Raw genomic sequence first — 24,246 nt, 5'->3', positions numbered from 1 at the left:
TACTTCTCATTACTCCTGGCAAACCAGGGTTGGTTTGTTTGTTTAGATTTCTGTGTGCAAGTGTTTTGTCTGTATGTATGTATGCGCACCATATGCGTACCTGGTGCTTGGGGAGGTCGGAAGAGGGCGTCGGATCCCTTGGAACTACAATTGGTTGGTGCTAGGAATCAAACTCACGTCATCTACAAGAACAGCAAGTGAGCCAGGTGTAGAGGTGTATGCTTTTAAATCCAGCATTCGGGAAGAGCTCCATGAGTCTGAGGTCAGCCTGTCTGAATATCGATATCCAGGCCACCAGGGCTTCCCTGCCTCACAAAGGACAAGCCCAGGTTTTTTAGGGCAACAGCCCACTTCTCTATGAAAAGCAAAGCACACAGTACTTATTTCGTGGGTTGGCTCAGGAATATAGGGTCTAAAGTTTTTACTCCAGCTCATGAGTGATATAAAACGCAAATAAAATTCAGAGATTCTCCTCCAGAGCCAGTCCTTCAGCTGACAAACGCGAGCCACGCCCCCATCTGCTAAGTCTTCCGCGTAGCGCTTTTTCAGACCTTCGCGGCCTCCGTAGCCCCGCCCACCAAGAAAAGGCGCTCTAGAGTTCCGGCATGAAGCCACCGCAGCGACAGCGGAAGGTACCGGCCCGCTACCTAAGTGAGGCTGTCGGGCCCACGGCTTGGAGCCCCCGCGAGATGCGACATCTACTGAGACTTCTTCAGGCTCGGCGGGACCAGCCGGAGCCAGACGCTGCGGAGCTGGCTAAGGAGCTGCGAGGCCGCAGTGAGGCCGAGGTGGTGTCCCGGGGCTGGGGGCTGGGCCAGGGAGCCGGGTGGCCTGGCTGAGCCCTAGCGGGGCCGGGGGGGGGGGGGGTGGGGGGGTGGGGGGGGTGGGGGGGTGGGGGGGTGGGGGGGGTGGGGGGGTGGAACTTAGGGCGGTGCCGAGGGTGGAGTTTGGGGCGGGGTTATGGTGGCGCTTTGGAGCCGACCTAGGTGTACCCATGGAGTCTGTTAACGAGGCGCGGTGAAACTTAGGGTGAGGGGAGCTTAGGGATAGATCTCGGATGGCACGCTCCTGGATTGTGGTCTGTACGTAAGTGAAACAAAAACAGTGGAGCTGCTGAGTGGTGGTGGTGTACGCCTTTAATCCCAGCACTCGGCAGGCAGAGGCACGAGCATCTCTGTAAATTCGAGGTCAGCCTAGTCTACGGAGCTAGTTCTAGTACAGCCAGGGCTACTCAGAGAAACTGTGTCTCGAAAAGGGAGAGAGCGGGGAGGGGGAGAAGAGAGGAGAGGAGAAGAGGGAGGGAGGAATGGAGAGAGAGAGTGGGGGAGAGAGAGAGAGAGAGAGAGAGAGAGAGAGAGAGAGAGAGAGAAGGAGGGAGGGAGGGAGGGAGGGAGGGAGGGAGGGAGTGGGAGGAAGGAGATACTGAGAGGAGACTTGTGTGGGTGGGAGAAATCAAAGGGCTGAGTGGAGCGGAGCTAGACCTCTGAGTTCAAGGCTAGCCCGGTCTACATAATTCCAGGACAGCCAGTGCTATATAAATCAACCAAACAAAAAAAGTGAAGATGGACAGAACCAAAGTTAGTATGACATGAGAGTTCAGGAAATGGGGTGGAGTGGAAGTGAATAGGGTAGTTCTCATTATCAGAGCAAGCTGTAGCCCCAGGAAGGAGTTCTCAAGAATAGACCTGGCTTTTACATTTTCATTAGGATAGCTGTTCATACTCCGGAGCCTTGGCTTGAGTCCCAGTAGTTTCGGGAATGTGCAGCAATTGGGCTGGTCTGGGATAGGGAACAGTAGCAGTTCCTGAAATAAGCAAGGCAATAGACTGGTCTTGCCTCTATTTCTGAGCTCACAGAAAGCTTGTCCTCCTCCCCAGATCTGCCGATTTATCCAGCAGCTCAAAGGCCGTGTGGTTCGGGAAGCCATTCGAAAGGTGCACCCAGGTGGCCCAGAGGGTCTAAGGCGGCAAGAAGCTCAGCTCCCAGCCCCCATAGAGGTAAGGCAGGAGGGTAAGGCGAGGGTTGCCCAAGGCTGACCCCTGAAGGAGGGAGGATAACCTGGTAAGAGGAATTCAAGGAAGGGCAAAGCTTGAAAGACTCCTGGGGGCTGGTCCCTAGACTGACCATGTATCTGCTGGCTTCACCAGGTATGGATGGATCTTGCTGAGAAATTAACAGGCCCGCTGGAGGAAGCCCTGACTGCAGCTTTCTCCCAGGTACACCTGCTGACCCTTGGCAGGTCAAGAGCATTTATTACAGGACTCGGGTGGGTATGGCCCAGTGATAGAAAGCCACTGGGTTTAGTCAAGCAATGGTGTTTGTATATAATCTCCAAATTTGAAGGAGTAGAGAATTGCCAGTGAGTTCCAGGCTTCTCCTGCCCCTACCCAAAAAGGAAAGTTAAAAAAAAAAATGTAGCTCTGGATCCTGGGCCTTTCCTGTTGCCACACCCAGTGACTCCCGTGAGAACACCGATGCTTGAGCCACAGTGTCTAAGGCCATCTCTAGGATGGGTCACCCTCAGAATCGCCAGGGGGATTTGGCGAGTGGGTAGAGGTGGAGGATTTATTCTAGCCTAGCAGGGCAATGGAAGATGAAGGCCTTCCCACTTCCCTTGCTGCTTAGGTGCTCACCATTGCTGCTGCAGAACCGATCAGCCTTCTGCACTCCAAGCCAAGCAAGCCCACAAAGGCCTGTGGAAAGCCACTGCTGTTCTTGAGTGCCCAAGGAGGGCAGAAGAATCCTGGCCTTGAAGCCTCTGGGTCTGCCCCTGTAGCTGCTAACTCCACTCCTGAGACCTCTGTTCCTGTCCCTAAGGCCTCTGATTCCAACCCTGAGACCCCTGGCCTTGCCTCTGAGGTCACTGTCTCTGATACCCCAACCAAATCCCTGGCTGGCCCCTCCACAGAGAAAGACTTCGCTGTGGACTTTGAGAAGATCTACAAATATCTGTCCTTCTCCTCCAGAAATGGCCATGGCCCTGAGCTCTCAGCAGCTGGTAAGAGGAACTGGGGAGGAGAGGGGCTATAATGGGGCGGGAGCTTGGGGTGCAGGGTCAAACCTTGTCCTCTCATTCTTCCCCTTTCCTTCTATCAGAGTCAGCTGTGGTCCTTGACCTGATCATGTCACTTCCAGAAGAGCTGTCCCGTCTGCCTTGCACAGCCCTGGTGGAACATATGACCAAAACCTATGCTCGACTGATGGCCCCCCAGACCTCTCTCCCTAGTGGGAAGAGCGCCAGGCTGGGGAATGAAGACAGAGAGACGGGCTCCAAGGAGCCCGAGGAGCCTGAGGAGCCTGACCGAGCCAGTCCTCAGGCCTCTGAGCCCATAGAACAGAGGCCGGCCTGGCAAGCAGTTGGGATCTGCCCATTGAACCCATTCCTGGTACCCCTGGAGCTATTGGGCCAGGTGCCCACCCCTGCGAGGTGAGGGATACAGAAGATCAGATATGCTGACTTTGCTTGGAGCTTCAGTCCAACACCCATAGTACTGGGTGGCCATGAGAATGATTGTGGAAGTCCCTGAGATGGTGTCCAGCCACAGGCTAAGTCTTCAGATATTGCATCCACCAGCAGCCTCAGAAAGGAAAGTGCAATTGTAATGAATGGAGATAAGGAACTCTGCACAAAGGCAGAATTCCTAGCCCAGCTGTGCCTTGTTGTCTGCTGTGGGTACCACAACAGCATCGTCTGTTTCATGGATATGCTCTCCTGAACCTGGGCTTGCATTTGGATCCCCCCACCTCAACTGACCACCATACACTTCACCCTTTCCTGGGGTGTCCTGTAACTCTCAATAAAGCTGTCATCTTAGTAACTAACTATGTATGCTCTTTGCCTTGTGACAAAAATGGGATCAAGGGCTCTAAAATGACAGTTTAGGAGCTGGAGCAAGATGCCAGGGAAGAGGGTACTATCCCTAGCAAAAGCTAGTGCCCGAGCTGGTGAGATAGTTCCAAGGGTACTATCATACCCTTGATACTATACCAAGTATATACTTGGTACTATACCAAGATAGTTCATAGTGTTTGGTATGCAGCCTGACAACCTGAGATTAATTCTTTGAATTCCTGTAAAGGTGAAAAAACCAATTCCTGAAAATCGTCTGAATGCACACGCTATAGTTCATACGCCCACTCACATCATGCACACAAACAATAATTTTAAAAAGATGTTATCTAGAGTGACCTTAGTTTGGCCATAAGGAGCTCCTTAGTGACTGTGTGGAGGTGGTTCTTTGACAAATGGGTGGAAGAGGAAGGCTGGGTTGATCTCATGCAGGACAGGTATTAGGGACAAGGTTTCAGAGCAAAGCAATGATACAGATGTCTGAAGCTGGCAGTGTGGCCAGCCAGATGGATGGAACAAAGCCCTGGTTCCAGAGAGGTAAGAGGTCGGGGTTGGAGGAAGAAGGGAGTGTCCCTTCAAGTGGCCTAGGAGCCTCAACTACCCTTAGGAATAAAGGGAGGAGGGAGGCAGAACTGAGGGTCACAGAGCTGGGGGAAGTGATTGGAGTTGAAGTTGAATCTTTGTGCTCTTGGGCTTCCCACCATAAGCTCTAACTGCCCTGTGAGTAGGGAGTACAGGACAGGCCTGGGGAGCTAGGTGCCCTAGCATGATAGCACCCTCCCCCAAGCCTAACGAGTTGTCTGGGAGTGAGTAAAATTTCTGTTCCCTGAGCTGTGCCTTCGCATGGCTTTCCTTTTATAGAAAGGCTCAGTTCTCCCCACACACATTGCACACGGCTCCCTGACGCTCACAACACAGCTCCCAGGCAGACTATGGAGCCTAGCCAGCCCACTCCATGGTCACAGCCCCACAAAGCCAAACCCACAGGTTCTGAGGCACACCTGATGGTGGGAACAGAAGGCATCACGTTCAGGAGTGTGGGGGCTGCAGGTTGGGTTTCCCATAGTCCTCAGTGACTCCCTAGGTCAAGGGGAAAAGAGTATGTATGTGTGTGGGGTGTCTTAACTATGCTATGAGCTAGAGGGATGGATGACTGTTGGCTCCCCACCACCTCTAAAGCTACTGAAAGGTCGTGCATGAAATTGGGTATTCACAGGACTAGGCAGCAGTTAAAACAGAAGATCTGGCTTCTAATTCCAGATCAAGGAAAGACTTGCTGGAGGCAAGTCATTCTAGCAGCTTGGTCTTCTGTCCCATAGAATGGGGATCCTAACAGGGGCTTGGTTTTCTCACAAGTTCTCGGAAGCAAAAAGGTTAAGAACAGGACAGGCTAACTTAGCACTCTGCTGGGCATGCAGTAAGCGCTCAATAACAGCTTTATTTTCATCTCCATTGTTCAGAAGCAGGGAGGAGTGAAAAGGCAAGAGGAGGGCACGGGGACATGGGAGTTGGGAGGGGGAGGCAGAGGAAAGGCACTCTAACCTGTGCTGGGGCTGGGGCTAGGTCTGGGGTTAGGGCTGGAGTGGGGATGAGCCTGCTTGTACTCCTTGTGCACATAAAGTGCCAGACATTCTTGACACGGTAGCAAGTGGGGTTCCGGGGTCTGTCTCTAGGGCAGGCTGTACCATGCTTTGTAGGTAGGCAGCATCCATAGTGAGCCGAAGTGAGCCTGCCTGCCAGGGCCAGAACTCAAGGAGCGCATTGAAATTGGCGATGGTCACAACAGGGGACAGAAGGGGATAGAGGAGTCCACACTCCTAGGAAAGGACGTAACATTCATGCCTGGTACCTGGGGAAGGCTGAGGTTGGTGCGGGATGATTTGCCCAGTAGGGATACAGAGTTGAGTGATCAGCAGTGAGAATGAGAGTGCAGAGAGAAGGGGTCGGGGCAGATAAAGGCACCAGGTGGGGTTCTGGCCCGGCCAGGAAGGGAGATGGGTGGCTTAGGGGGTAAGGACTGGATTTCTCCAAACGCCTTCAACTCCGGGCTAGGGCATCTGGGGCACAATACTGAGTGCAGTCCAGGCTGGTGGCATTCCTCCCCCGGGCCGGCCCTCTCTGGATCTCACAGAGAACCGGCCCGGGATTCGGTGCCCCCTCACACCAACGCATAGTCGAACTGCCCTCGTTCGAGCGCCTCCTTGTGGTCGGTCCAGGACGAGGCAGGCATCCGGCTATAGGGGTCTAGCAGTATGCGCACACAGCGCACCATCAACAGAACCAACACCACGAGCAGGCAGAGCACGAAGGCAAACACCGTGCGTTGTTCGACGTCCAGGCCCGCGCCCACCGGGGGCCCCGTCGATGGCGGCAGTGGCTCCGGTGACAGTGTCCACGCCGCGCTCATAGCTCACATCGCCGCGCGCCCTGCGGAGAGAGGGGTGCCCACCCCGGGGTCCGCGGGGATGAGGCTACGCCCTCTCTGCACCTCCATCCACCCCTTCTGGAGTGGCCCCTTGGCCCCTTTGCAGTATCCTGCAACATCGTCCCTGTTCGTGCTGCCGTCTCCGGGCTACGCCCATGCCCAGCCTGTGTGCTCTGCCGCTACAGTCACTCCTGGACCCAACTCTAACGGTTCGTGCAGGTGGGGTCGCTGAGAGCCAGGACAGGGCTACTCAGATCCGCCCAGTTCGCGCACAACAGGTGCGAACGCGCTGGGCCAGAGACCCGAGCAGCACGGTTTAAACTGGTCCCCACCCCGCTCCCTTTGTTCTCCATCCTCAGCCCAAGACCCCCTCCCCCACCCGTTGCCGCCTCCCCAGCCACAGCGCGCCCCCCTCACCCTTGGTCCTAGACGGGGACCGGCCGCCCCGCAGCCCCTCTCTCTCCGGGAACTCCTGCGCTGCTCTGCTCTGGTCTTCCCCGGGTGGCGGCGGTAGTGGCGGAGGCTGTAGCAGCCCCGGCTCAGCCCACCCCACCCGCCCCTGAAGCTGTGGAGACCGAGGGAGGAAGGAGGCGCGCGCCTGCCGGGCCGCCGCGGCTGTTCCCATGGCGACGGGGGCGGGGCCGTGAGGGGTGGAGGATGTACTGGGAGCGACGCCTGGGCTTGTGACCCCGCCCCGGTCTGCCTACAGGGAGACTGGACCTTTTCACCACTACTGCCTGTGGAGACAGCCCAAGCTCCAGATCCAGATCCCAGGGCACTGAAGACCTCACCAGGGCGTGGGTAGTTGCTAGCCTCCACTACGGGGACGTCTCACCCTGACCTCTGTATCTCTATTCTTCCCGACCGACCCCTCATCCCAGTCTGTTTTACAAGAATCCCGATGCGCCCAGGTACGACCATCTATTAGTGTTTAAGATACTCAGTCTCAGTGAGCCCTCAGTTCAACAGAGACCAGATAGCTTGGGTGGTTATTCCTCTCCACACGAGGACAGGGTCCTGGCCTGAGAAGGCGGCACCCTATCTAGCTATAATCCTCCACTGACCTTGAAGGTCTATCACAGGCTCTCAGTCCCAGCCTTCCCAGAAGAGACATACACTTCAGACCGCTCGAAAGCCTCTTCTGCACTTTGGTGTTTTATTATGTCCAGATCTTAGGCTTATGTACAGGAAGAGCATTGATTAAAAAAAAAAAAAAAAAAAACTAAAGCGGCTTGGCAGGCCATGCCAGTGGACTACTTAGAACAGCAGGCCAGGCCTCATCCCACTGACCACAGGAGTCCCTGGGCTGGGGCTTTGTGACACTGCCAGCAGTCCCCTGTGGCATTCTGGGGTACTTCCCAACCCTGCCAGGCACCTCCGGCCTTTTCCTTGTCCAGTGATTTCACAACTGCCCTGAAGAACTTGGGGCAGAGGCCATTCATAGTCTTGTCGGTCTTGTGCCAAGGTACCACATGGAGCCTGTGTATCTGTCCCACGATGGTCTAGCTCTGGAGCTGCCTAGACACCACGGCTGCCCTCAGAGGATCTGTTCTGTGCTGGAGGCTGAAATGTCCAGAAGGCGCCAGGCAGCATAAGGGTTGAGCTCCTGCTGGTCTCTGCAGAGTGCCCACACGTACAGCATGCGTAGCACCTTGTCCTGTGGAGACCCAGCAGAGTGAGGGGCCAGGCTTGATGGGTATACAGGGGGGCTTCCGAGCGAGGCAAGGAAGGCTCTAGGAGGGGCCAGGGAGGGATGCCTGGGGCTTTTGGCTCTGGTCCCTGCTCAGACAAGATGGTGGATCCTCTGACTTCAAAAAGATCCCAACTACTAGTTGTTTCTCTCCAACTTCAGAACCCGTCTGGCTCCAAGCTGGGTGGGGTCTATGCTGGGCAGGTATGCATAGGGCTTTCTGTGTGAGAAGCTGTCCCAAACCTCCATTCCCTCAATTCCCCACTCACCGGGTCACCCTCAACAACCTCGCCTTTGGGGTTCTTGATCACCATCACCAACTGGGCCTGAAAGGTGACGATCAGCACAGGGCCCTGCTCCATTATCTTGCCCATGGCCAGCTGCAAGCAACACATAAGCATGGGCCTCAGTATAGCATACCCTCCCACTACCCTGGAGACGAAAAGCCCCAAAGCTGCATCCTGTGAGAAAGAGGCCTGACACCTTGCCCTGCTAAATGCATGGTACTCCTCCACCACTTTGGGGGAGTGATTTTCCAACAGACTCCTTCTCATGGACAACACCAGGTCTTCAACTGTGGCACTTCTCTGCTCCTGGCCTGGAGGTGAGGGAGGGCAGGAAGTTGACTTTGCTTTGCCTGCAGCTCCCACCAGTAAAGAAGTCTGGGTGGCTGAAGTTCAGCTGCCTGTTAGGCCATGCTGCAGAAGCTGAAGCAGCACTGCAGTGGGCTCAAGGGCTCAATGCTCACTAGGGGCCCAACAGCACAGGTGCTCCTGGATGCAAGATGCAGGGCATCCTGATGAACCCACTTAAGGATAGCATTGAATAGGCACAGTGGTGGCACACCTTTAATCCCAACACTGGAGAGGCCGAACTCTGTGAGTGCGAGGTCAGTCTGGTCTACAGAACGAGTTCTAGGACAGCCAGAGCTGCATAGAGAAACCCTGTCTACAACTTCCCCCAACAGAAAATATCATAGAAAACTCACTAAAATACCAAATATAACATGCATTCTAACAAGTATGTTGGCCTTCACGTGAACAAGATTATCTAATGCAAAGCTTATTTCTATGTTGATAGAACATCTTGGGTAGCCCAAGCTGGCCTCGAATTCACTATATAGTTATAAATGGCCCTGAATTCCACTGCCTCAGCCTTCAAATGCTGGGATTATCACATCCAGTCAACACAAGCTATTTTATAATAAAGTGATTATATAGATTTTTTTTTTAAAAAAAGTATGGCTGTATTATTTAGCCCAGAATGTCCTTAAACTTTGGGATCCTCCTATTTCAACATCCACAGTGCTGGAATTATAGGTGTGTGCCACCATATCTGGCTCACTGCATAGAATTCTGCTTGCTATTTTTCATTTGTATCTGAGTAGTATGTATGCTAATATGTGCACACAGATAGAGACCAGAGCAGGATAATAGGTGTCTTTCCCTCTCGTACTCCACCTTGTTTTTGAGAGGGGGGTCTCTTATTGAACCTTACACTCAACATTCCAGCTAGGCTGGCTGGCCAGCAGTCTCCCAGAGTCTGCTTGTTTCCACCTAAATGCACGAGCATAGTCATAGGCACGAGCATAGGTCATAGGCACGAGCAGCCATGCCTGCCTGGCTTTTTAAACTCTTGCTTTTACAGCAAGTGCTCTTATCTGAACAGAGCCATCTTCCTCAGCCTTGACAGAATTTTAAACAAAATCTGAAGTATAGTTTCAACCAAATTCACTAATATGCAATAATCACTTTTGTACCATTAAGAATTTAAAACCAAACAAACAAAAAACTCAAAAAAAAAAAAAAACCAAACAAACAAAAAACTCTAGGCATGGTGACCCAGGCCTTTAATCTAAGCACTCAGGAGGCAGAGGCAATGGGTATGAGTTTGAGGTCAGCCTGGTCTACGTAATAAGTTGAATAAGTTCCAGTCCAGTCAAGGCTACAGAATGAGACCCTGGAGAGAGAGAGCCAGTCAAAGTGTAGCTCACTGGTAGAGCACTGCCCACCATAGGCAAGGCCCTTGAATCAGTCTCTATCCCCCTCAGACTTCCCTCCAAAACCAACCAAACATCAGCCAATCTAAGACACATCATTTAGCTGGGGATCTCTTATACTCCAACCACAGAAATATGAAAAGCTCTGTGAGGCAGGCCATATATTTTTGTTTGCTGTTGTACTAGGAATTAAACCTGGGTCTTACATGTGCTAGGCCAGAACTCTTACCACTGAGCTATAACCTCAGCCCTCTTCTTACTTTTTCTTTTGAAACAGTGTCATTAAGTCACCCAGATTAGCCTGGAACTCAGTCTGTAGCCCGAGCAGACCTTGAGTACTGGGAACCAGCAGGCCTGGCTGTTTTACAGGCTATATCAGCTGGTGCTTCACTCTGACCGTCCCTTCCCTTGGGGTGACTTACATCCACATTGCTGATGTCTAGGATTCTGGAGTGGAACTGGAGACCCAGAGCCTTGGCCTGCTGGATAGGGTGGGCCAGCTGGCTGTAAGTCTGCAATGAGAGGCAAGAGGCCCATGTGGTCAGTCACTGATGGAAGTTGGGTCATACCCAGAGGTGGAGCCATGTTCACATACTCCAGCACTGAGAAGGGCAGAAGCCAAGAGCACAAGTCCAAGCCCAGAAGTATGCCACTCTTTGCTGGCCAGAACTGAACACTTGCTTCTCATTATGGAAAGAGCCACACTCCCAAGTGGGAGCAGTATTAATCAGTATAGTAGGTGATTCCACAGCATCATCCAAAGGACACTCCCAGGGTAAGTGGGTGGACTCTTGGCTGATCTCTACTGTTCCCAGATTCACCTCCCCTAGAATCCTGGCCTGGAATCAGATGTCTTTTCTAGGATTTGTCCCAAACCTATGAGCTGCCCTGGAACTTACTGCTGAGTGGCCAGGCCTCTCTTAGAAACCCAAGGTGCCACTCTCTACTGCCCCAAGAGCCTTGGGGACATATGGCCACAGGCTAGACAGCAGTTTCACTGAGCTTGGAGGCAACTAGGATGGAAAAATGCTCTGAGGGCCGGGGGGACAAGCAGTAGTGCTGGGGTGGGGAAGGGGCTCAGTGGATTAAGCACTTGCAGCACAAGAATGAGTTCCAATCTCTAAAACTCATGTAAAGTTGGGGACAGCAGCACAAGTCTGTAATCCCAGCACTTCTGCAGTGAGATGGGAGGTTGTGACAGAAGAAATCTCTGGAAGCTCTTGGGCCAGCTAGCCTGGTGTACACACAGTGGTGAACAAGAGACCCTGTCCCACACAAGATGGAAGATGAGGATCAGCACTTGAGATTGTTCTAAGACCTCCACACATGCATCATGGCACAAGCACACATACATATCACATACACATACAAAGCAATGCCAACCCCACCTGGTGAGCTTTTTTTCCTGCTGTTTGTTGCTATAGAGATGAGTTTCACATAGCCCAAGCTAGCCTTGAATTCTATATAGCAAAAGATAAATCTGAACATCCCAGTAGTGGGATGGTAAGCATATGTCTCCATCACCCATGCAATGCTGGGTATCAAACCCAGGGCTTCCAACATGTTAGGCAAACACTCTAAAAACAGCTACATCCCAGACCCATGCACTTCTTTAAGACAACATTTTAAAAACACCTTATTTGTAAGCAACCAGAATTTCAGCTGTGTCCTAAGGGGTACTAGGCCATTCTTGGGCCACTCTTGGGTAGAGGATCAGTCACAACTTTGTGGTTCCAAGGGAGGAGGGAGGGGGAGAGGGAGGGGGAGGAGGACTCTGACTGGTTCCTCTCATAAATGCCCACTAGCTTAGTCACAGTGCAGGGGAGTATTTCAAAAGAAAACCTGACAAATCTCTGCTTTTCCCAAGCTGTTTGTGAGCTGGGTGCAGATTAGGATGAGCCAAAAAAAGGCCTTAGATTGCTTCACACAAAGAAGCTGGAGGAAAGAAAACAAAACAAAAACCCCACAACCCCGCCTGGAGAGACAGCCAGAAGCCAGCAGGGTGAGGTGAGGTGGCCTGACAGACCAGACGAAAGCAGGAGTTCCATGGGGACAGGGAGGCTGCCAGGAGGAAGCAGACGGCATGTGCTCCTGGGGAAGATGTTGGCCTCCCCACAGCCTGCTCTGCCAGTGACCCTGGGATCCTCAGCCCTGACTCCGGGAAACAGCTGGGGCATCATCAGAACACAGTGTCCGTCCTTGGGCGGGAATCCTACCCACACTTCTGTTTTGATCTGTGTTATATTATCTTATTAGAGGGAGGACCTGCTGCAACACATACTTCAGTACCCACAGTTAACCCTCACAGTCACCATGAGGGGCACCATGTGGGGGCTCAGGAGTGCCAAGAGAATTTCATACATTCAAGTGAACTCTTCTATCCTCTTCCTGAACTTGAGGCCCCCAACCTGCACATTCCAGGTCATCTTACATGGGATCCTGGTCATAGCCACTTGAACCAGGACAGAAAAGAGATAACAGGTCACCCTGGAAATCTCACATCAATCCGTGGCACGAATTGTTTCTGTAATTCTCTTTAATCAAACTTAGTTTACGAGCGCTGGGGAGATGGATCAGGGTAAAGCCCTTTCTGCACAAGTATGAGGAGTGGAGTCTGCATCCCAAGAACCACATAAAAGGGGGATAGTGTGGAGGTTTTCTAAGTCCAGAGCCCAGGAGGTGGAAACAGGGAACCCCTGGGCAAGTTGGCTAGTCAGGCAGGTGAAACAGCAAGCTCTGGGTTCAGCAGGGACTCTGCCTCCATACAAGGTGGAGAGCAATTATCATCAACCTTCATCAATCTTCAAGCTTCCAGATGCACGTGCCTGCACACACACACACACACACGCTCACGCACGCGCGTGAACATGCATACACATCCATACACAGATACATATGCCACATGACACTCCGGATTCCATCAGTTTACAGGGCTGAAGATGTTGGGGTCAGAAGGTGGAGGTAGAGAAGGGAAGCAAGGAAACTGGCAGTTGTGGACTAGGCTTTGCACTAGGCACTAAACAGAGAAGAGATCATTTCTGACATTTCTAGAATGCTTCCAGCTGAAGACTCAGTGCCTGACTTGCGGGTACCTGTGCATTACACACAGAAAAAAGGATGGGCTTTTGGGCTCTATGGAAACCAAGTATACCAGACATAAGGACCTCCCTCCCACTGGACATAGGCCAGAGCCACCCAAGCAGACTTCTATGCTACTTATTTTTGCAGTGCTGGGATGGAACCCAAGACAATACACATGCTAGGAAAGTGCCCGGCCCCGAGGCCCACCCCAGCCTTCTGACTGTTTCTGCTTTGCTTTGCTGTCGGGCTGAAACGAGAAAGCGGTACTCTACTCACAGCTTCATAGCACCAGTCTTTGAGAATGTCAAGCTCCCCAGAAATCATGGCCTAAATAGGGAAAAGGAAAAAATAAGCATGAGAAAGTGGGTGGGCTTTTGCAGCAGAATGCTTGAGAACAGTCTCTGGCAGCAGCCCTTCCTGAAGACCCTTGGACTCCTGTCCCTCAGCTTAGGTCTGGGGAAGAGAGAGGCTGGGTCAGATGGCAGGCAGCTGTGGATGTCCTGGGAGGGAGGACACAAGTCCCTGCATTAATATTCATACAGCTCTGGTCTTTTGGGTGCAGGACAAGGAAAGGCAGGGGGAGCAAGGGAGCACTCACAGTGGAGGAGTTGCCTTCCAGCTCTACCTCCCTAAGGACCAGGTTTAGGAGAGCAAGAAATGAGGCAGGCTGCAGAGGGAGGTAGAGGATATGCCCCGCAAACCTAGGACTAGTTCTGCTGAGGAGGGTGAGGGAGGTGCCCAGGGAGAAAGCAAGAACCAGCTGGGGCACATCCCCGGAGAGGCTGCCCGGGTAACACCTGCTGTTCTTGGTGATCGCTCCCTTCCCACCGCCTCTCAGTTCTGCCCAAAGCGTGAGAAGGAGCTGAGAAACTGGAAAGAGAGGAGCGGATGAAGCACAAGGAGGCAAGAGGAAGGAGTAAGGCCTGGGGGCTGGTGTCTTTCCCTATAGGGCTGCCCCAGATCCTGCCATATTCCAGGGGCTTCAGGGAGGCAGACAGACCTCACAATACAGGTGTACTGTATTGTGACTTGAACAAGTCATTCTCTCCTGACTTACAAACCAAAGATGCAAGAACATTGAGGTGTATGAGTGTCAGGAATACTAGAGACAGTGGCTCCAGACCTCACCTCTGGTCTGGCCAGGGCATTCTGGATCTCAACAAAAATGTAGTGGCTGTCTGCTTCTCCCTGATGCCCAAAAAGCCAGGGCCCTTATGCTGTTCCCAGATGGCTTCAGGAAAACTATAGCAGACGGTACAGTGCAGAGCTTCAGGGACAAGAGCCGTGACTGTATGACCACACAGGCAGAGAGAAACCCATCCTGGCGCTATCATGCCCCATGGAGAAGGCAAGAAACTTCCACAGCCATCCTCACAGGAGCCAGCACTAACTGCCATGGGACGGGCACAGGACGCTGTAGGCGGGGGAATTAAGAGCCACAGTCTAAGGTGCAGCAGCTGAAATCGGGTAAGGAGCCTAGGAGCAGAGGATCTGTTCAGAAAACAGTCCCAGCAACCTGGTTACCCTGAGGTAATCTAGACTCAGTCCTAGGGTAACCACCCAGAATGAGGGAGGGGTGCAGCAGGCCAGGGCTCCCCCACAGTTGCAGCATGGATCGCACCTCTAGGATGTTGGGGATGATGTCACTCTCACACTGTCGAAGAAAGTGGTCCTTGTCGAACTTTGGGTCCGCTCTAAGGATCTCTGTGAGCACCTCTGACATTTCTGTCTTTGAGAAAAGGCCCCCTGCAGGGAGACAAGCCCTCAGGTTAGGACCTACATTCCACCCCTGACTGTAGCCACAGCGACAGGAGGGTCTTGAAGCCACACTCACCCAACAAGTCAGTGACTTTGTCCGTTAAGGCCCGGGATGCCCGGATGAGAACATTGTCACTCTCATCGTACTTTGTCTTCATCTCAAAGAAGCCTATGGAGGGTACACACAGGGGCTGGAGTTAGGACCTTTCTGAGAAGATGTCCTGATTCCGGTTCCTGAGAACTCCCTACAAGACGCCCCTTTTTGACATGGGTCAGACCTAGGCAAGCCATCTGTGGGCTTCAACCTGCCTCATCTTAGCATGTGGATTATCAATCCACCTACCTGGAAAAATGCAGAAACTCAGTTACAGTCCCAAAGGGGCTGTGCAAAATTTGGGATGCCACCCCTGCTGGCTGTTGCCTCCACTACAAAGGAAACACAGGCCTCTAGTAGTCCTCACAGGAGAGGGAACAAAGGTATGTAGCCAGTGGCTCTCCTGCTCAGCTGCTGGAGAAATCCTGTGCCTGGCTGAAAAGTGAAGGTCAGTCCCACCTCTGTCAACTCCAGGGCTCCTGAAATCCTAACTAGTCACCCAGTGTCTTGCTGACAGAATCTATCGCTAGATGGGTAGGAGGCCCTAAGGAGGTGCGCTGCCCTATCTGATACCATCTCTCCTTCTGTAAGTGAGGCTCTGCCTGGCTAGTATCTGCTGCCACTGTCCTGCCCAGGACCCAGTAGGCTGGCCACACTCACGGTTGAACACCACATTGTTGTTTTTGAAGTCCTTCCACTGCTGGTACCACTTGGAGTCCTTGTGTAGCATAATTTCCAACGATTCCCTGGGGGAGAAGGCAGGTGCCTAGAATGAAGTGCAGACCCCAGAGCCCTGCACGCTCCTGTGACCACTGGGAGGTTAGCAGAGGATAGCTTCACACCCAGGAGCTTCAACTCCACCCTCCCTTCCTCTTCTTTCCTCCATTGCTCTCTCTCTTCCCTCAGTTCTCTGGAGGAAGACAGGAACCCCCAGAAGAGAAACTTGGGCAGGCACCTCCCAGAGGACCCTGGAAAAAGTCCCTAGGTGGCCAGGACCACTCAGGGACCTGTGTGGGACCTACTCATTAGGCTGGAACACTTTGTCTTCTTTGAACTTTGCGCCAGCAAACTCCGTCCTTTTCCGGAGCCGCTCGGGCCGGCGGTAGGGCCCCGTCTGTCCCAGTACGCTCTCATCAATCTCCTTCTTCACCGACTCTACACCCTACAACGGAGAGCAGGCCTGTGGTCGCTGAGGGCCACCAGCCTTGGGGGGTCCCTGCCCCTGTTTGGGCCAGACTCACTCACCTGGGAGATGGCTTTGAAGGCTGCTGTCTTGCCTAGCTTCTCTCCGCCCTTGGATACTGACTCTGCTGATTGCTTGGCTGTCCTGGCAGCCTCTTCTACCCCCTCCTTGATCTTCCGGCCAAGGTCACTCTTACTGACTTCATCAAGACTCTACTAAGACAGAGACAGAGGGGAGGACGCTGCACAGGTCTACAACACAATCTTGAGAGTAACGCTGCACTTTACCCCTGAAGTTCAGGACTGGATTCTCCCTGGATGAGCAAGAATGGAATGGGAATTCCCAGCCAAGGGATTCCAAGGAAACAACTAACAAGGTGAGAGGAGGATGCCTAAGCCAGCATGGAATGCTGCCCCTCCAGGAGGGTCCTGCACCCACCTGCACCCTCACCTGGGTGGGAGTGTCCCTCCCCTTCTACTTTCAGATGTGAAGAACAAAAATGTCCACTTTACCTTCTATTCTCAGCCCAGGCTAATATAAACACTTTAATCTTGTGAGTGCCAGTGGGATTCACGGCCCTGAACCCTTCACACCCCTCACTTAACCCCAGTGTGGGGTCAGCCTCGAGCCTTACCTCCTTCACTGTCCCTGTCAGTTCCCCAAGCTTCTTCTTTATGGCTTCACTGGTCCGCACAGTTTCTGACTCGATGGATTTCTAGGGTCACAGAATTGCCTCTTTTTATTTAGATATCAGTGAATTCGCTCATCCAACCAAAGGTTCCCAGGAACATTTTCTTGGCTGCTGCAACTCTACAAAGAACTCCAACCCCATGCATGCCCATCCTGAGGGTTCTTATTACCCAGCAGCATGGGATCCCCAAGCTCTGGGTCTTTCTCTGAGTGGAAAGAGATAGTCCTGCCAGCCACTACTCAGCAATGCCATTTTATCTCTATAGCTCAATCTTGGGTGCCTGGCCTGCTCTATTCCCAGATAACTCATTCTTTACTGATGTGACAAGGACACCTTCCACTAGGCTGAAGTCACACAAGGAATGTCATCCAAATAAATAGCTTGGGAATACACAGAAGGAAAAGACCTTGCTGGGGACTGGTGGGCATCATCAGAACAGAATACAGAGGGACCTGGGCTAAGGGCATGGCACTCTGGAGCTCAGCTGCTCACTGGTAGACAGGGGCACTGTGCCTTCCTGCATGGTACAAAAATGCAAGGACCAGGCCCAGTGGCCATAGCTTGACGGCTGTTCAAGAGACATCAGTGCCAGGAGGCCTAGGCAACCTGCTCATGTCCTGATACCTTTTAATCAATGACCTGGTCACCTTTCCCAGCAGCCCTGGTCCAGGGAATAAAGATGGGACTGAGGTACTTACATATTTTCTTCTGGCCTCCTGGAGAGCATCTGACTCTTCTAGCTTCCTTGCCTCATCTCGGAACTTTTTTATACTCTCTTTCATCTCTTTGTTTTTGGCTAATTCTTGTTTGATGTTGTCTAGTACGCCTGACAAAAACCCTTTTCTGTTCCCAGAAGAATAGGGTTTGGTCTAGAAAGAATGTAAAATTGAAAAGAAAAAAGGGAAAGTTTAGAGGCTGGAAAGGCATACGTGATAACATCTGGTGACCACTGGGAGCCCGATTTCCTTCCTTCTGCTGACAGTGGTCTTTAACTGTGAATTTGAGTTACAGAAACACCCATAATAAGCCACCACAACACATCCTAAATGTCCATAGGTTCATAGCTATTGATGTTATCAGCAAGTCAAATACATAAAACATAAAAACATGCATACCAATGGTCTACCATACTAGTCACAGCATGTAAGATATGGAACCAAACTAGGTGTCCAACAACAGGGAATGGACAAAGAGGATGGCATTTTTTTTTCAGTCATAAAGAATGAAGTTATGGTTGGGTATGACAGCACATGCCTTTAATCCCAGCACTTGGGAGGCAGAGGAAGGCGGGTCTCTGAGTTCAAGGCCAGCCCAGTCTACAGAATGAGTTCCAGGGCAGCCAGAGTTACATAGAGAAAAACTGTCTCAAAAAACTCAAAAACAGAGACAAGACAGACAGGCAGGCAGATACGTAGATAAATGAAGGGATGAGTGAATGAATGAATGAATGAATGAATGGAGTTTACGGTCTTCTGAAAAATTGGAGATAATGGAAGGAGTGAACAGGTTCTTTTCCTTTTATTTTTATTATTTATTTATTTATTTTTGTTTTTCAAGACAGGGTTTCTCTGTAGCCTTGGAGCCTGTCCTGGAACTAGCTTTTGTAGACCAGGCTGGCCTTGAACTCACAGAAATCCTCCTGCCTCTGCCTCCGGAGTGCTGGGATTAAAGGCGTGCACCACCACCACCACCCGGCTACAGCCCGGCTCCTTTTATTTTTAAAGATTTATTTATTATATATACAGTGTTCTGCCTGCATGACAGAAGAAGGTATACAGATATACAGATCTTATTATAGATGGTTGTGAGTCACCAAGTGGTTGCTGGAAATTAAACTCAGGACTTCTAGAAGAGCGGCCAGTGCTCTTAACCTCTGAACCATCTCTCCAGCCCCGAAGTGAACAGATTCTTGCCTCTGATCTCTAGACCCAGGCCATGGTAGATACACTTCTCAAAAACTAAATGTAAGCAGCAGCAACAACAAAAGAGGCTGATACAGGAAGATTCTGAGGTTAAAGCTGGCTTGGATCTTTGTGAGTTTAAGGCCAGCTTGGTCTACATCACAAGTTCTAGTTCCAGGCTACCCAATGCTACATAGTAAGACCTTGTCTCAAAAAGCAAGCAAACAAACAAACAAAAAACTCCAAAAAATATCTAGCATTTACATTGAGTCAAATGCTATCAGTGTAGTTAGCTGTTAACTTGAATCGCCGGAAAAATGAGTCTCAACTGAGGGGCTGTCCAGATCAGATTGGTCTGTTTTGGGAGGTGAGGGTTGTCTTGATTGACAATTAATGTAGGATGGTCCAGCCACAATAGATGGTGCCATTCCCTGGGCAGGGAAGGAGTCCTGAATTGTAGAACAAGTCTGGCTAAGCATTAGTCTAAGCGAGCCAGTGAACTCAGTTTCTTCTGTATTTCCTTGGCTATAAGTGCATTCCCTGGTTGGAGATACTCTTGTGTACATACAACTAACCAGCTCATATGTGGCTGTCTGAAAAGGCCATAAACTGTATGAGTCAACAGCATGACATTCTGAAAATGGCAAAACTACGGAGACAGTATAAATACTAATGGTTGACAACGGTCTAAGGGAAGGACAAATGAACAAGGGGAGTTCAGAGGATCATTTACAGCAGTGAAGCTGTTTGATGATTTTGGTAAGTATACACAGTACCACAGCTTCATGTGGAGATCAGAGGAAAATTTGTAACTGGGTTACAGGGACCAAACTCAAGTCCGGAGGCCTGGACAGCAAGCACTTTATCCACCGAGTCATCTCGCTAGCTCCTGTTCTCACTGTTTATGTGGAGGGCTTTGTTTTGAGATAGGGTCTGGGAGCTGGTCTTGAACTTGTTTTGTAGCTGAACTTCTGATGTTCTTGCCTCCACCTCTCAAGGGCTAGGATTACAGATGTGCACCACCATGACTGATTAGTGGAACTGTACTGTATTCTCTCTATGATGATAGCGACAAATCCTCATCCACTTGTTATACCCTCACAGAATGCATACATAACACGGAAATGAACCTGGATGCAGCCAGAGTTCAGATTTTAACAATGTATCCACTCTTGTTCATCAACTGTAACAATGTCACCCAGAATGGAAAATATGACTAACTGGGACCTGTGAGCAGGAAAGGGGGAAACTAGCTAGAGAGAACCCTCTATACTTTTTGTTAATTTTTTTTATTAATTTTGTTTTTTTTTTTTTTGGAGGGATAGTTTCGTTATGTGGATAGTTTGAGATGGTTTCATTATGTAGCACTGGCTAGGCTGGAACTCTCTATGTGGAGTGGACAAGGAGAGCGTAGAACTTCCCGAGGTCTGATTGCCTTTGTCACCTGAGGGCTAGGATTAAAAGCATGCACCATAAAACCTGGTCCAATCTATTTACTATTTACAGGATCTCACATAGCCTAGATTGACCTCTAACTTGCTAAGTACCTAAGGATAACCAAGAACTCCTGGTCCACCAGCCCCCAGAATGCTGGAATGACAACTGTGCTTTGCTATTTCTAGTGTATGCTGTACTGGGACAGAAGCGAGGAGTTTATACATGTCTGGGAAGCATTCTAGCAACTGAGCCACAGTCCCAGCCCCGTTTAATTTTTCTGTAAAGCTAAAACTGCTCTAAAAGAGAGAGCCTGTCAAAAGTAAGACACCAAAGCAAGGCCATGGTGGTGCAGACCTGTGATTGCAGCACTTAGGAGGTGGGAGCAAGAGGATCAACAAGTTCAAGGTGATTCTCAGCTGCACACAGGCCAGCCTGAGCTACATGAACTCCTATCTATAAAAACAACAGTTTAGGGCTGGAGAGATGGCTCAGAGGTTAAGAGCATTGCCTGCTCTTCCAAAGGTCCTGAGTTCAATTCCCAGCAACCACATGGTGGCTCACAACCATCTGTAATGGGGTCTGGTGCCCTCTTCTGGCGTGCAGGCATATAGACAGAATATTGTATACATAATAAATAAATAAATAAATATAAAAACAAAACAAAACAAAACAAACAAAAAACCCCAAGAGTTTAAGGACCAATGAACAGAATGTCAACGGGAGTAGCCATGTGTGGTTGATGCTTGTTACGCTTGCTCCCATGGCCGAAGGCCAACTGCCTCTCTGGCTCTGTCAACCCACAAGGGAGAGCAGCAGTGAGGAAGGAATCACTGGGATCTGTCTCGCTCCTAGAATGCCTGCAGGACAGGATCAGGAAAAAGCTGAGAGGCTGTAGGCAGCATCCATATTTGAGGCTTCCTGCCTCACTCAGTCATGACACACTAACAGAAAGTAGAGGCCAGGACACAATGAGACCCAAGGAATGATGTATTGACTCTTTTCCAATACTTAAAATAACCACACTTGGTGAGGAACCCACAGACAGAAGCCAGAGAGGGAGAAGGTAAACTGATGCAGCATGCCTTTTCTAGCCATCAAAGCTAACTGTATGCATAATTCCATGACAAAAGAGTGCCTCGTTGCTCGAAAAATAAAACAGGAGGCTGGCCAAGAGTATCCCAGGACACCCAGAAACAAGCTCTGCTGCTCTCTGTACCTCTAAAGTCCCTGAACACGGAACACTCCCCAAAGTGACTGTGCTGGCATGGTTTCTCCCCTCCAGACCTCTACTGGGTCTGCTTGTTGGCATCGTGGGTCACTCACCAGTGTCAGCTCTCCTCCTGGCCGGCTTATCTGGTAGCTTGAACCATGGGGTAGGTTGTGGCTGGAGAGAATTTGGACTCCTTTGCCTAGGCACCTCTAATTGGTTAAGAAAAAAGAAAGATCCATTCAGAAAAGTGGGTGACTCTGAAGGTCACCTGTGAATCATTTACTGACCTTGACTTCACGCCTGTTGTAAGGGAATAGCAAATGAATCTTCGTAAGATCTGAGTAGTCACTAGAGCTGGGCGGAAAGAGAAAATGCTGCATTTGTACCTCCAGGACCTATTCCCACCTCTGGAACTCAGGAGAGAATGGGGCCAGGAAGCCAACGAGAGTGGTAGGCATGAAGTGTGAAACACAATCTTTAGGTAAGCCCACACCACTTTTGCTGATGTCCAACAACCACAGACATGAACTTCCAGAGACAAACTAGTAAGTTCTTGGCCCAGGGAAAATAATGGAATAAACTTGTAATGTCCTGGTCAAATGTTCTAAATGCCCTCTGGGAAAAGAACTAGGTAACATCATGAGAAAGGGCCGTTCTCCCCAATGAACTTGTAGCTGTTGTGCAGTTGAGTCCAGCATGGGTGTACTGAAACTGAATGACCTACCAGAGCCACTTTTCACTTTACGCATTTTTCTTCTCCATTTCTTCCCAGCTGGGTGAGCACTAGCAACACCCCAAACTTACACAGATTCATAAGTGAAGGAGATCGGGCTCCTCATTGTCACCCCCACTAACTGTTAGGGTTTATTCACATGAACTAGCTGGCTAGTCTCCTTTTCTTCCTTTCTCACTTACAGCCCCATGTGTGCTCTTCCTGAAGCTGCACACTTAGTCAAAGTGGCTGACCTTTCTTTGCTCAAGTATATATACCCGTAGCTGTGCTCTCCAGGGAGATGCTCCAAACAAGCTCTCAAGGTCCAAACGCACACAAGGACCAGTATGCCTATAGTTACAGAAGGTAGAGCTCTTGGGAGTATAAATAACCTGTTTTACCTTTTCCTTCCTCTCAACAGTTAGTGATAGAATCATACTGATCTGGGTTTTAGACAAGATCAGGCATCCACTAGCTATGGGGCTATGGTAAGGTTGCTTTGAGCTTCAGAATCTTTACCCTAATGAAACAGGGCCAAACAACAGCAGTATAAAAAACTATATTCTTGAGTGTGCATGAAAGGCCATTGGCCTAAGTCAAGAATCCTAGGTCTTATCCAGGCAAGAATTATCTCCCGCACTTCCACGCTGAGCGTTTGGAGTGGTGATTCAGGAAACACTCTCCGTAAAGAATTTGACATTCCAACGCGAACTGCGACTGTCACTTTAAAGAAAAAAAAACTTCCATCCGGCTATATTTTCTGACGGGGCACAACCTCCCTAGCCACCAGAGACTCCCTCGTGCACGTGGGATCAGATCCACAGATGAGAGAGAGGTTACAAGTTCCCGGGCAGCTCAGGGTACTGCGGCTCGATGCCGGGGAAGGGGTGGGGAATCGGTTCCCGCCCTCAGGCCTCGCTACGAGCCCCCTGCTCAAGCATCGGCTGACCCAATGACCCAACCCGAAGCCAGCATTGGAACCCAAAGGGAAAGCCACGAGGGTACAGGGACCGAAGAGAAGGAGGTCTCGAAAGCCGAGCGTCCAAACCCCTTAATTCTGCCCTACCAGCCCCACGCGTCTGCTCACCCGCGGACAGCGGCACCAGCCGCCCCGCAGAGCTGCCGCCGCCATGTTGGAAGAGCCCGTGTGACCTTTCCGTGTCGCGCCTCGATCGCGTCAGCAGCTGCGACGGTCTCTAGAAGCACGAGCCTGGGAAAATCCGGACTGAACGGAGTGGGGATGTGTGTGGGGGGGAATAGAAGAGAGAGCAGCCTCTGATTGGTCCTCTGTGACGGGGTGGGGCCTGAAAAGGGACCTGCTTAGGGGCGGTCCAAATCTCAAGACTTAGAACTGTGACCAGCCTGCGAGGGGGCCGAGGATAGGAGAGGAGAGGTAAGCCTCTGCTTGAGGCTCAGGGAGGAAGGTACTTTTGAGAGACCATCTGTGGTAGGGTACAGCTAACGAAAGGGCAGACGATTTGGGCACAATTCTCAGCACCCACATGGTAGTTCTTACAACCACCCGTAACCCCGGTTCCAGGAGATCCAATGTCTTCTTCTGCCCTTCAAGGGCACCAGCCAGACACGTGGTTGGGTAGACGTACAAGCGCAAAACACCTACCTATATATGTAAAATTAAGAAGACTACAAAAAGGCGAAGCCTATTGGAGAGGATTCAGTACAGGCTTCGAATAGCAAAATACCTCAATGATAGATTTTTTTTTTTTTGGTTTGTTTTTTGAGAGTCTTCTATAGCACAGGGAGCAAAAGACTCATACACATTAAAAATTCATTAAAAAGATGGGCTTGCACTACCACGCCCAGCTGTGTAGTATTACTAAATGTGAAATCAGCAAAGATCGAACTCTTCTTAAAAAAACAAAACTTGCCAAGCAATGGCGACACACACCTTTAATCCCAATTCTTGGGTGGTAGAGACCGGCAGATCTCTGTGAGTTCAAGGCCAGCCTGTTCTACAGAGCGAGTTGAGGACAGGCTCCAAAAGCTACAGAAAAATACTGTATCGAAAAACGAGAAAACAAAACGAAAAACAAAAAACCAAGCCATATTGCCAGCTCTATTAATGAATTTACTTTTATTGAAAAGCAAACAAAAAGGCGGGCAGGTGGACACTAGGGAACATGCATTCCCGCCTTTGTGACTAGAAAGACTTGTCTCTCAGGAATTCCACTTCTAGGAGAAAGTAGTGGGAACA

The 24,246-nt window shown here is 50.7% G+C and overlaps 3 protein-coding genes across 4 annotated transcripts; 1 reads left to right on the top strand and 2 right to left on the bottom strand.

Moving 5' to 3' along the window:
* Positions 1 to 569: 569 nt before the first annotated feature.
* Positions 570 to 3,822, top strand: Snapc2 (small nuclear RNA activating complex polypeptide 2). 2 transcript variants are annotated; one of them, XM_048429083.3, is made up of 5 exons: positions 570 to 788; positions 1,878 to 1,997; positions 2,148 to 2,216; positions 2,626 to 2,998; positions 3,097 to 3,822. In XM_048429083.3, exons 1-5 carry the CDS (start codon positions 606 to 608, stop codon positions 3,429 to 3,431), a joined length of 1,080 nt encoding a protein of 359 aa, XP_048285040.1. In that variant the 5' UTR covers positions 570 to 605; the 3' UTR covers positions 3,432 to 3,822. The 2 variants fall into 2 exon arrangements, with proteins under 2 accessions (XP_048285040.1, XP_087759188.1); XM_087903062.1 differs by lacking the exon at positions 570 to 788 and adding an exon at positions 966 to 1,086.
* Positions 3,823 to 5,241: 1,419 nt separating this feature from the next.
* On the bottom strand, positions 5,242 to 6,852 carry Ctxn1 (cortexin 1). Its single transcript, XM_048429063.3, has 2 exons — positions 6,693 to 6,852; positions 5,242 to 6,277 (listed from the first exon to the last, which is right to left on the bottom strand). Exon 2 carries the CDS (start codon positions 6,255 to 6,257, stop codon positions 6,009 to 6,011), a length of 249 nt encoding a protein of 82 aa, XP_048285020.1. The 5' UTR covers positions 6,258 to 6,277; positions 6,693 to 6,852; the 3' UTR covers positions 5,242 to 6,008.
* A 560-nt stretch (positions 6,853 to 7,412) lies between these two features.
* On the bottom strand, positions 7,413 to 23,274 carry Timm44 (translocase of inner mitochondrial membrane 44). Its single transcript, XM_048429015.3, has 13 exons — positions 23,119 to 23,274; positions 21,433 to 21,528; positions 17,470 to 17,640; positions 16,715 to 16,795; positions 16,143 to 16,292; positions 15,920 to 16,059; positions 15,558 to 15,643; positions 14,880 to 14,972; positions 14,667 to 14,791; positions 13,322 to 13,372; positions 10,387 to 10,476; positions 8,235 to 8,345; positions 7,413 to 7,932 (listed from the first exon to the last, which is right to left on the bottom strand). Exons 1-13 carry the CDS (start codon positions 23,161 to 23,163, stop codon positions 7,813 to 7,815), a joined length of 1,359 nt encoding a protein of 452 aa, XP_048284972.1. The 5' UTR covers positions 23,164 to 23,274; the 3' UTR covers positions 7,413 to 7,812.
* Between the last annotated feature and the right edge of the window lie 972 nt (positions 23,275 to 24,246).

Source organism: Myodes glareolus, chromosome 2 (genome assembly GCF_982192425.1).
Source record: "Myodes glareolus chromosome 2, mMyoGla1.1, whole genome shotgun sequence".
Taxonomy (NCBI): domain Eukaryota; kingdom Metazoa; phylum Chordata; class Mammalia; order Rodentia; family Cricetidae; genus Myodes; species Myodes glareolus.
Note: the sequence above shows the minus strand (reverse complement) of the source record. Positions and strands in the feature narration are given on the sequence as shown.